The sequence below is a fragment of the Danio rerio genome, chromosome 20 (assembly GCF_049306965.1).
Source record: "Danio rerio strain Tuebingen ecotype United States chromosome 20, GRCz12tu, whole genome shotgun sequence".
Lineage (NCBI taxonomy): Eukaryota > Metazoa > Chordata > Actinopteri > Cypriniformes > Danionidae > Danio > Danio rerio.
In genome coordinates this window covers 39,087,083-39,100,763 of record NC_133195.1, presented here as the reverse complement: position 1 = coordinate 39,100,763, position 13,681 = coordinate 39,087,083, and the positions used below count along the sequence as shown (strand labels likewise).

General features: G+C 36.7%; 1 protein-coding gene across 1 annotated transcript in view; it reads left to right on the top strand.

The window, feature by feature from the left end:
• The window catches only part of tnfrsf21 (tumor necrosis factor receptor superfamily, member 21), a 42,263-nt gene that overhangs the window by 19,519 nt on the left and 9,063 nt on the right, over nucleotides 1-13,681 (top strand). The window contains 1 exon segment of the mRNA NM_001042688.3: nucleotides 5,251-5,516. Within this exon segment, the coding sequence (NP_001036153.3) occupies nucleotides 5,251-5,516 (266 nt within the window).

Below are 13,681 nucleotides of genomic sequence, written 5' to 3'. Positions count from 1 at the left end.
AAACACAAATTATTCAACCAAGCTCGTTCGCCTCACAGCAAGAAGGTCGCTGGTTGGAGACCCGAATGGGTCAGTTGGTATTTCTGTGTGTATGTTCTCCCTGTATTCGAGTGGGTTTCCTCCAGATGCTATGGTTTCCCTGAGCTAAAATTTGCCATATTGTATGTGTCCAATTGAGTGTGTATGGGTGTTTCCCAGTGTTGGGTTGCAGCTGGAAGGACATCCGCTGCGTAAAACATGTGCTGAATAAGTTGACGGTTCATTCCACTGTGGCGACTCCTGATTAATAAAGGGACTTAACCCAAAAGAAAATGAAGGAAAAATTAGAATAAATATTATGTAGAACCTAAATACTATTTACTTGAAATCAATTGATGATATTTGGAAAGTTACTAGACATAAAAAATGTAATACAGGTAAAAGAAAAATTAATGACCTGCTCATGATCATAAATTGTGAAAAGAATATCTAATTATTTAGTTAAAGTTATTTAGTTTCACCCAAAAAAAAAACTTTTTTACGGTGTTTTTCTCCCTCACGTTCCTTCACGTGAACAATTTCATTGTTTATTGACTTCTTCGAGCAAAGAATTTATTACTCGCTGAACATTTGAGTTTAAACGAAATAGCAGAGCCCCCTTGAATCATGCTAGAAAGCACAGGTAACCTTTGCACAGCCGGCTGCCTTCCAAACACAACACAAAACATTTCCCTAATGCATTCAAGGTGTGTAATTGGGCGGCCTGAAGTGCATGTGTGTCCGTTTACTACATTAGGGAAATAATGGCCATAAAGGGCCGCATGGGAAACATATATAAAGATGAAGGAGCGATCGTACAAATAATGAATTCTTTCATTGGAGGTATAACAAAGCACGCATAGCAGAGATCAAAGACGTAGAACCACCCGCACATACGCCCCATATAACAACCTCTGCAATAGGTGTTATCTATAAAAGCCCACTGCCCAGAATCAGGGTGGGCTGGGGCTTTTATAAGAAACGATTAGGAGCTTCATGGGTGAGCTCAACTTTGCCAGCATTTTGTATAAGAGGCAGGGAAACTCGGGGGAAGCTTGTAGGATCCCCTGGTCTCCATCACGCCAACGGTTTCATTGTTTTGATGGGGAAGTTGTAATTGTGGCGGCTGGTATCATGTATGAGGTGTCAGGGATTTATGGGAGACATTCCGGCAAAGCCACCACGGCGACTCACTAAGAGGGGGAAGTCCTGACTTGCTTTGTTTTGCAGCCAACCTAGACCTGTTGCAGCTGGTTCGCCACCTCGTTTGAATCCTCATATGAAGATGTTAAAGGCTTTGTTCCATTGTGAATGGCTATTGGTGGAAAGATATTGTCGTTGCACATGCAAATGATTCATAACGTGTTCCTGCACTTTCACAAAATACTTTGAAGAATATTAGAATCCAGTGGCCATTGGCTTACATAGTACTTACATAGTATCCTTCAACAGAGAAAAAAGATATATATATATATATATATATATATATATATATATATATATCAGATTAGATAGATAGATAGATAGATAGATAGATAGATAGATAGATAGATAGATAGATAGATAGATAGATAGATAGATAGATAGATAGATAGATAGATAGATAGATAGATAGATAGATAGATAGATAGATAGATAGACAGACAGACAGACAGGGATGGGTGGATAGATACAGACGGACAGGGATGGATGGACGGACGGACGGACGGACGGACAGACAGACAGACAGACAGACAGACAGACAGACAGACAGACAGACAGACAGACAGACAGACAGACAGACAGATAGATAGATAGATAGATAGATAGATAGATAGATAGATAGATAGATAGATAGATAGATAGATAGATAGATAGATAGATAGATAGATAGATAGATAGATAGATAGATAGTGACAGACAGGGATGGGTGGATAGATACAGACAGGGATGGATGGATGGATGGATGGATGGATGGATGGATGGATGGATGGATGGATGGATGGATGGATGGATGGATGGATGGATGGATGGATGGATGGATAGATAGATAGATAGATAGATAGATAGATAGATAGATAGATAGATAGATAGATCATACTAACATTGAAACATCTGCAACCACACTGTACATTCAGATAGTAGCAGCACAGTTCTCCCAGCAGTTTAGAAAAATAGCCTTCGGGATTGGAGCAGCCAAACCATCACGCTGTGCAATCATAAAAAGTTAGAGCATCACGCGACCCGTCAACCTCGACCTAGATCCCTTAAACAGAGCCTCTCCTCCTCTAACACGCTGTCATAGCAGGGCAACCTCTGGAAACGACAGGCGATAGGATGGGCATCCCGCAGGCCCTGGCATTTTCAGATCCGCTGTACAGTCTGTGGCACGCTATCCTCCAGAGAGCGAGGGAATTTGCTACAGATGGATCCCAAATAAGACAGATCTGGCTTATAGATAGATGCTTTAATACATTTCAGCAGCTGTTTTCCCCCACAGTCATCCTGTTATGTCCAATCATCTCGTCACGTTTATTGTCAGCAGAGGCTAATTTAATGCAGATTACATTAATCTGTGTTGTTTTATATTAGATGCTTTAGATGGTTAAGTGATGGTGTTTTGAAAGTTTACTTGAATTTTTTTGCTTACTTAGATGAAAGTCTCTAGGAAAGTTATACAGAAACTGTAGAATAATGTCATTATTTAGTGTTAGTTTACAGTTTAATAATAACAATATTAATTCCTTGCATTTATATAGCGCTTTTCTAGACACTCAAAGCATTTTTGGGGGGAATCTCCTCATCCACCACCAGTGTGCAGCATCCACATGGATGACGCGACAGCAGCCATATTGCACACCTCACACCTACTGATTGGTGGAGAGGAGACAGCTAATTATGCTAATTATGATATGGTTAGAAGGCCATGATGGATAGGGCTCTACTCTTTTTCGAAGGACATTCTGGAAATTTTAACGACCAGATAGGGTCTGGACCTCGGTTTAACGTCTCATCCGAAAGACGGCCCTCACCGAGCAGTATAGAGTCCCCATCATTATACTGGGGCATTAGGACCCACACAGACCACAGGTTGAGTGCCCCCTGCTGGCCTCACTAATACCTAGCTTTCCCATGTGGTCTCCCAGAGCGCAGCCCTGCTTAGCTTCAGTAGGAAACCATGTGACAGTAGCAGAGAGCTAGCTGCCAGCTAATGTACTTCTATTTCACTGTTTATTGGCTAATTAATTGGCTTTCTGGTTACATTCTTTTGGAAAAATGTTTACATTTCAGGTAACATTTATTTTATTTCAGGTTATGAAAATGTGCCATGTTTTAGGTTTTTTTGTGAATTTCTGCAATTTTTCAAGAAACTGGGGATTTATTTTACATGACATTATTATTTTATCATTCATCTCTATGGCACAATTTATGCTACATGACATTCAGTACAATTTACACTGTACAAGTTCAACACTGTACATTCAGATCCCTCACCTCGAGCTTGAGCAATAGCAAACATGATTAGAAGGTTTCAAGTGGAAATATGCAGCATGCATGCAAATAGTGTGAATTAAAACACAATATTCCACACAGGGTTCCCTGGCTTTGCATTCAGGAGTGACTCTTCGAAGAATTCCCTAGGAAGCAAGTCTTTGTCATGCTACACCAAAGTATATAAACACAGGAATCAATCTAGGTCATTGCAGTGACCTTCTCCATGGGACATCATGTCCACAGAAGCCGCTGGCAGACTGTAACTCTAGATTTCTGCTCTTCTGCATAGACATTCACTGTGTCTACACTATACTGCACCAACAGCAGAGCATGCTAACTACATTTACAAGACTTATAACCTTATAAATGATTTTAGATAGCAGAAGCAAAAGTCATATATTTGTGGTTGATAAGACTATTTAATCTGGCAACTCTTAGTAATAATAGCTTAATTCCAAAGTATTCTTGTTTTTGTGCTTAAGCAAGGGCTCCACACACAGTATGTGTGATGCTAATTTTGAGAGCAGAAAATTCAGGGCTGTGTTAAGATGGCAATTTCGAAGATATTTCTATAGTACCCAGCAGGCACAGGACATCAGCATGATATCAGATTGATGTTTTACCCCAACATTGTAAGACATTGCATTTTGTTTGGAAATGAATATCAGGTTAACCTCAGAACCTAATGTCAATGTCCAACGTTGAACAGACATTGCATGTTGGTTACTTTCCAATGCAACCTAAAAACAACAAAATATGAGCATCTAATGATGTTACAGGTTGACGTTTTGTGGACGTCACCACTGTGACGTCTGTCAGACGTTGGATTTTGGTTGCCATACCTGATGAATAAATGTCAGTATTTGACGTCAATATGATGTTGGTTTAAGATGTTGGTCATTTTACAACATAACCTAAACTCAACCAAATATCAGCAATTTGTGAATAAACATAAAAAATCTTGTCCGTGTGTATATTCTAAAGTAAATCATGTCACACATACAAATATAGTCTTCAAATTTTGCAACTTCATTCGCTGTTGTGCTTGTTGATGCATTTGCACAATCAAATGTCATGCATTTCTTAAAAAGATTTTTGACTCTGTTTGCCTTTCATATCTTTGTAACCGCATGTAAAAAATTATGCGCAGCTCCCTCATGTGCTTTTTATTACCATTGTTACCATTTTATTTCGGTCTTATCATGCATTCCAAAGTGTCTCTTGTGACCACTTGCATTACGATTTAAGACCCCTCCCTTTATTTTGTCACAGACTTTATTACTTTTGTGAAAGCATTCAGCACAACACAAAAATAATGTGAGTAGTAAAACAAAAAATAAAGTAAAATGGATACCAACTATGACAATGAGGATAATCTATGGGCCTTGGTACAATGTAGTAAAGTTTGAATGCCTTGCATTGGTGTGCTTTTTCACAACATGGGTTGTCACACACATACACACGCGACCATATGATCATTAATACTGCCACTAAACTTTTCAATGTCGTTGTGTATAACTAAACAACGTTGTTTATCAGTAAACATCACATGGGTTGTCACACACATGCACACGCGACCATATGATCATTATTACTGGCCCTAAACTTTTAAATGCCGTTGTTTATCAGTAAATGGCATGCTGTATGGTAATATATCAGTAAAGCTTTCCAAAGGTAAAACGTTTTAAAGCATTATATGGTTCAAACCGCAGCTCACAGCTGATAAACACAGGATTGACCTTTTCTCTCGTTTTCCAGGTGTTGACATCCTGAAGTTGGTGGCAGCTCAGATTGGCAGTCAGTGGATCGACTTGTATAAATCTCTGGCCAGTGCCACAGAGCGAGAGGTGGCCGCCTTTTCCAACGGCTACACAGCGGATCATGAGAGAGCATACGCTGCTCTACAGCACTGGACCATACGAGACAGCGACGCCAACCTGGCCAAACTTATCAATGCTCTTCACCGCCAACGCCGCATTGACGTGGTGGACAAGATACGCAGTGTCATGGAAGACAATCCTCAGGTGAGCAGCTGTTAGTTTGAAGTTTAAAACGTTTCTGGTTACAGACACCAATGGAGATGAAGCCATGAGTACAGTGTGAGGTGTGTCTCATGTGAGCTCTAGGTGAAACAGCGTGCTTTATATGGAATATAATAACTTTATTAGACTAGTGATTCAACTTGAGTCAATTTCTCACTTAAGAGGAGAAAAATATTGAGGAAGCTGTTATTTTATTAAAGGGACAGTTTACTCAAATGTGACATTTGTCATCCACTTGTTCCAAATTCCAAGTTTCATTATTCTGTCGTACATAAAAGTAGATATTCTGAAGAATGCTTGAAACTTGTAGTGACTGGCTTTTTTTCCCCTACTATATATGTCAATGGCTACCAGTTTATTGCCGATAGTTAATGCATTAGCTAGTTTTAATAAATGAAACCTTACTGAGAGGTGTTTCCTTTATTCATTCATTTTCCTGCGGCTTGAAACCCATACCAACATGAGCAGAACATGCAAACTCCACACAGAAATGCCAACTGACCCTGCCGGAACTCGAACCAGCAATGTTCTTACTGTGAAGCGACAGTGCTAACCGCTGAGCTGAGGTGTTTCCATTTTGTATATTTATGATTTACATTAATTTTATATAATCATAAAAACATGTTATTAGTAAAATATTAAGAAAGGAGGCACGGTGGCCAAGTGGTTAACATGGTTGCCTCAGAGCAAAAAGGTTGCTGGTTTGTATCCTAGCTGGACCAGGAGGCGTTGCTGTCTGGATTTTGCACATTTCTTGTATGCATATTCTTTCAGGTGCTCTGGTTTCCCCCACAATCCAAAGACATGCTAGGTTGCTCCTGAAAGGGCATACACTATATAAAACTACTGCCAGATAAATTGGCGGTTCATTTAGCTGTGGTGGTCCCTGATAAATCAGGAAATAAAGGCTGAATTATACTTCTGCGTCAATAGCACACATATGGTTCGTTGAAGCCTTTGTGTGGTCGCATAGCCCTGGCCAAGGCGTACCTCTCAAAAATTGTAACTACTGTACACATCGCAACAACGCATAGTGCAAGCACTGTGATTGGTAAGCTTGTTATCCAGTGAGAGCCGCCAACCCAATAGAGCGACTGTTTACAAGTGTCGAGTCTTGTGAAGGAGCTCCAGATGGAAACTTTTGTTTTGTGTTTACCTTATGATTAAAGTTGTTGCACGTCCGCCAGTTCCTGCATCTGAATGAGCATGTTTTAGATAGTTGTCGCGTTTAAAAAAAAAAAAAAAAACACCTGCAAGGAAACTCGACACAGAGGAACATAAAAACTACTGACAGCTAGCGTTTCAGAAGTGCTATTGCAGAGCAACACAAACAGCATGCAGAAGTATAAATGCACGACTACGCGTGGCAGGCACCATGGGTCACGCAGATCACACAGAAGGATAAATCCCCCTTAAGCCAAAGGAAAGCAAGTTACTTTTTGTATTCAAACAGAAATAACATGAGAGTGATAACAGGATTTGTTTTTTATAAGTGAGTTTTGTTCTGTTTGGCTTTTCATAGTGTTTTCTTGCTATAATAAAAAAAAAAAACATCACAAAATTCCCTTATGAGTTGCACTTTTGTTGTACTTTATCCACTTTTGTATGTAGATTTCAATTATAATACATATTTTAAAGTCCATTCTCTCAAAATTAGTTTTATCTTCTGCCATAAAGCCATACAACTCTACTTCAGCAGCAATTACATACACTGAACTTAAGTTTTATTAATATCTGTATTCTGAAGTTTTTTTCGACTGGCATATCTCCATGCATAATTTGCCTGATATATACAAAACTTAGATTTTTGTGTAAACTATCCCTTTAATTTTTTTCACCCTATTCACCTGCAGTGTGTTAGCAAACATTAGACCTGTCTTGTCATGGTCAATCCACTGGCTGCTGTATAAGCTAGGCTGCAATAATGGATCCAGTAGTCATGTGTACACACTCTTACATAACACACACACACCCCAGGTCTAATAACACTATTGGGATAATACGTGTACAGAAGAGTAAACAAACCACATGAGAGCCTTGTGACTCCTGGCTTCAGCCCATTGAGATGCATTACTAATGACAAAGGCCTGACCGGAGACGGAGGATCAGTCATCAGCTTTCATTTTAAAGTTTCAAGTCTTTTCTGTGTGCAGATTTTATAAAGGCCACTTTATTTACTCCCTGTCCTTGTCTCAAGGTTACAGTAGATAGTGCTTAGAAGTTAAGGCTTTTGAGCTAATTTTGATGTCACTGATAGGACCAAGATATAGTGAGATAAAGCTCTCAGGCTTCCTTATACAACTGGCTGTCAACACCACCTCATAATCAGCTAACTGCCAGTGAGGGTGTTGACTTTCACTGGACTTACATTTGTGAAAGTGGAGCAAAGTCAGCTTTCTGCTGAGCACATTATGTTCAAGCAGTTCTCTACACCAGTCACCGTGTTTTGTTTAGAGGTGCCATAGAGTGCATTGAGTCAATAGTGTTCCCTGATATCTACATAGTAGTAATATGATGGAATAGGTTATTCAAACATTCTCCAGAACTGGTTTCATTTGCGCATTTATAATCAAAGGAATTAGCACTAGAATCAAATGCATGCTTTTGACCATATTTGGGATGGTCATGAATATTAATAAGCTCTACTCTGACATTCCGCAGCTCATGTTAAGCCTGTTTTGCACCGCATTCGTGAGCAGAGCATGAGCAGCGTGTTTTTTCGACGTCCATTTAACAGATTAGAGCTTTCGTAATTTGCCGCATTGCTCACGCTTAATTAAAGTGACAGTTCAATAATAATGAACAAAAACACATTGAATGACAGTAAAAAGTAAAAATTTTACGCAATAAATGCATCGATAATATCCACTGATGTTTATATATTTAATCAAATGAACTCAAACAATTAAAATAAGCAACAAATAGTTAGTTGTGCTCGAACTACAGAACGAAATTTAAAAACTATTTTAGTTTTTGCTGAAGCTGCACACTAGTTTGATCATGTATAAATATTATTATAACTATATTGCATTATGACTAAAGGCCTACACCATCCAGACAATCAAAAACAAAATGACATGATATCACAGGCGATTTTCTTTTGACCAAGAACACCTGGAAAGACATGAATGACACTCTTCATAGAGCGAGAAGCATACAGTTGTTTAGGACCTATATAATTTGTAATTATAAAAAGGGTTGCAGGTTAAGGAAACAGCATAAGTGGAAGTTGCCGCAGGCTGCAGATGCAGATGAAACGTAAAAAGTGTATTTATAGATAGATAGATAACTAGATAAAATAGACAGAGGTAGATTGGTCTGTGCAGTGGCTGCTGATGAGCTGCGCGCTGCAGACACAGTCGGCTTTTGCTCTCCATATGTGCTGTGTATGCGCTGCTCACACTCTACTTGCGCTTGTGGTGTGAAACAGGCATTAGTGCTCTTACACACTCACACAGATAGCATGATGAACTCTGAAAATTATGAGTGCAAAATAATCATATTTAATTTGTCAAAAAATAAATAAATAAATAAATTAAAAAAAAAAAAAATATATATATATATATATATATATATATATATATATATACATATATATATATATATATATATATATATATATATATATATATATATATATATATTATTTTATTTATTTATATTATAATTATTTTTTTAAGTTAATTATATTAACAAGTATTCAAATAAAAATGTCTGTGTGTAATTTTTAGGTCTTTTTAATTTAGATTTTTACTCTAAAACTTTTTTAAAGTATGGCAAAAGGGATGATAAAAATACATATAATTTAATTAAACTAACATACTTTATTAAATTTTATATACTTATTTGTTTTAAGTTGATTTATGATTTAATACATGCATTTTATTTGATCTTTTATTAAACAATTGTATTTAAAACTGGATCTTTCCATTCTATCTTTAACTGCAGAAAATCATACAAATGTCTTTAACGGCACAAGAGTGAGTAAATAATGTCAGGGCTTTTATTTTTGTCCACAGCACATGAGTATTACATGGATCTAATGAGAGCATTTTCAACTGCGCTTAAAAGGTCTGATATTGAATTAGTGATGCTGAATGAACATGGTGCCACAATCAGGGTGAAATATCATTATAAGCAGAAAGGTCTGCATTGATCAGACCCACATGTTTCTAGATCAAATCACATGCAATTCCACAGCACGCATAACACTGATCAGGTGAATGAACAGCACATGCTGGGCACAGATGCCAGTATCAGATTTAAAGTGTAGGTCAATACCATTCAGACATTTGGGTTGAGGTTTGTCATTTGATGCAGAAAAATGTCTGGTTTATGGATAGAGTGTTTGTATTTATTACCTAATATTTAGCTTCAGTGGGACTCATTTGTAGTTATCATTATGAGATATATCGATGAAAGAGATGAATAAAAAATAATAATTTGAATCAGGGGTGAACTGGAACATTATTTTTCTGGTTATTGAACATCATGCCACTTGTGTGATAAGTGATGAGCATAGGCAGGGCGGGGGGTGGGAGTTGTCGGAGAGCAATAAGTAAACGAAGATGTGGAAAAGCAATCGGTAAGTAAAGAGCGGGGAGGAAGGGGGTTGGGAGAGTGATCAGGCAAGTTAGAGGGAGGAGGAGGCGATGGGTTTGGTTCATTTTCATGTTGGCAGGCCAGATTGGCTATCATGCCACCCTATGGCCAGTCTGCCTCTGATTTGAATCAATTCAAAAATACTTTCTGCCGTCCCATTCATAGTTGATTTGATCATAAGGTTTTTGTGGTTTGTTAGTGGGCGGCGTCTTATAATTGACAAGAGATAGAGGAAGTTATTTTATTCATTAATTTTCCTTCGGCTCAGTCCCTTAGTTGCCACACTGGAATGAACCGCCAGCTATTCCAGCATATGTTTTAGGCAGCGGATTAACGCATTACTGAAAGGAAGTTATTTCAATGGAACTATAAAAAGCAATTAGTTACTTTCCTTAAAAAAGCAAGTAAACCATGTTGACTTGCATGCTGCAACATGTTGACTCTCCTTAAAAAAGGGAGTAGATTTGTTGTAACTTGGAACTGTTCAGTTGACTTTACTTAATTTTTATAAATATGCACAGTTAATTTACTTCATCATTTAAGGCAACAGGTTTACTCACGTTTTTAAGTACAGTCAACTAATCGCTTTACCGGGAACAGGCTTACTCACTTTTTAAAGTAAAACAAAATGACCTTTTTACAGTGTTTTGAGAATTTATGAATGTGCAAAATTTAAACGGTTCACAAAACATTTGCGAATAAAAGAACATTTCCATTCCATGTGTAGAGAATAAATCCATCAACTATAGCATCTATTTGAATAATGACCTATCAATAACATAAAATTCCCAGTTTATTCAGAATCAAGCAGTTATCATGCAGCAATATCCATTAACCTTTATGTACTGTTGGGGATGTTTTTATCCACTCTGGGGTGATTTACTGTATTAATTTGGCCATAAATTTTTCTGTGTTTCAGCTAGCAGAATGATTTTTGGTGACAAATCCTATTTTGACACATATTTTTAAAAAATGCTTTGGAAAAAAAAAATTAATAAATTAACGATACACTTTGGGCAAATTTACTATCCTTTTGTTATGTTCAGGATTAACATATCCACTGCACTGAACTGCTGTACAAATGCATCATATATATATATATATATATATATATATATATATATATATATATATATATATATATATATATATATACATATATATATACATATATATATATATATACATATATATATACATATATATATATATATACATATATATATATATATATATATATATATATATATATATATATATATATATATATATATATATATATACATATATATATATATATATATATATATACATATATATATATATATATATATATACATATATATATATATAATTTTTTTTATTTATATTTTTGACAAATGAAGTATGATTATTTTGCACACATAATTTTCAGAGTACATCATGCTATCTGTGTGAGTGTGTAAGAGCACTAATGCCTGTTTCACACCACAAACGCAAGCAGAGTGTGAGCAGCGCATGCACAGCACATATGAAGAGCAAAAGCCGACTGTGTCTGCAGCGCGCAGCTCATCGGCAGCTACTGCATTGACCAATCTACCTCTGTCTATTCTATCTAGTAATCTATCTATCTATAAATACACTTTTTACGTTTCATCTGCATCTGCAGCCTGCGGCAACTTCTACTTTTGCTGTTTCCTGAACCTGCAACCCTTTTTATAATTACAAATTATATAGGTCCTAAACAACTGTATGCTTCTCGCTCTATGAAGAGTGTCATTCATGTCTTTCCAGGTGTTCTTGGTCAAAAGAAAATCGCCTGTGATATCATGTCATTTTGTTTTTGGTTGTCTGGATGGTGTAGGCCTTTTGTTTTGTTTTTTGCATAAATCTGTTAATCAACCTCAGCTCTGATCAAAACTACTAAATTGTTTTATTTTTTTAACTGTTTTTAAATTATTAGCTCTTTAACTGCCAAAATCACAAATTATTTCACTTATTTGCTGAAAACAAAAACACAAAATGAGGTATTTTTAATATAAAAAGGTAATTGTAAACTTTTTTTTTATTATTATTATTTTATCAAAGTCTTGGACGTGTGAAACAACATTGCCTTTGATAAAAATTTCATTATTTTCTCCCGAATTTATTGTTGGTGGCTGTTTTTGCTCAATTGAATTCCATTATAACCAATTGTTTTGATTGCAAAACCATCACACCATATAATCATGCATTTTTGATTGTTGGTTGTTTTCCCTGTTGGGAAGATGTAAAATTTTAAGTAATTTTTACTGTTGATCGTCAGTTAGCACCTTTAGATATGTCTCTGCAAAAACAAAGCTTAGTTTCTGGATTTTATATGGAGTATAACAGCAAATTAAAGTGCGTGTCTGAGTGTGTAAGAATGACCTTTACGCACTTACCTTGATGTGTCTAAGAACATCAAAATATGCATCTTAGCTCTCAGAACTACATGGAGTAAACAAAAACAAAGACTGTGCTTTTATGCCAATCAAGTGTGGTTATAATGGAAGTCATATGGGGCAAAATCAGCCACCAACAGTAATTTAGGGAAAAATATGAATGCATCAGAGCCAATGTTGTTACTAATCATTCAAATGTCCAACACTGTAACAAAAGCTAAAAATAAAGTCCACAATTACCTTTTACAGTATATTGAAAATACGTCATTTTGTGTGTGTTTTTAACCAAATCAATGACATCATTTGTGAACTTTTTAAAGAGTTAAAATCCTCTAATTTTCTAAGCAATTTAGTAGTTTTGATCAGGACTGAGGTTGATTAACAAATTTAAGCAAAGAAATAGGAAATAAATATATTTATCTGATGCATTTTTAGAGCAGTTGTATTCATTGGATGTTTTCATCCCTAACACAACAAAAGGGTAGTAAATTTGAACAGTGCACTGGGTTAAAAAAGCGTTAAAGGGTTAAAAAAGTAAGGGTTCCCAATTTCAATTCCCTTGACTTTATCACATCCCTTACTGCCTAGAAAAGAGAAATGCACTTCTATGAGTTACAAAGAATACCATTTGGACTGAACTTGCAAGTAAAGCTCAGATAAAGGCCCTCAGAGAACAAACACACCCAGTGCTCCACTTGTTGTGCACGCCAGCTAGACAAACATCGTCTGTCCCGTGCTGCTGTTTATACACAGCATTTTGACCCGTCATAAAGAAAGAACCAGCTTTATTTCCTGAAAAGGTTCTATTGTTATGCATAACGTCCAACATTTTCTGAAGTCAGCTGTGGACCATGCACTGTATGCTGTGCTGTAGGTGGTCTTGTTGAGTCTGGATCAAGCTAATAAGATCAGCGTGGCAGTGACACAGTTTCCACATGTGGGCCGTGTGTCCTGGTGGTGATGGCACAGCGATTATGGCGGCTTTCATGTTGTGCTTTTAGACCTTTGCCAAAAGTCATTCTGCTAGCTGTGAATAGAGAAAATATTTGGGTTTACGCCCATCCTTCTACTTCTTCCTGTAACTTGTCTGAACTATGATTAGAAGTTAACATTGGAGCTTACATAAGGGAACTAATCTATTGA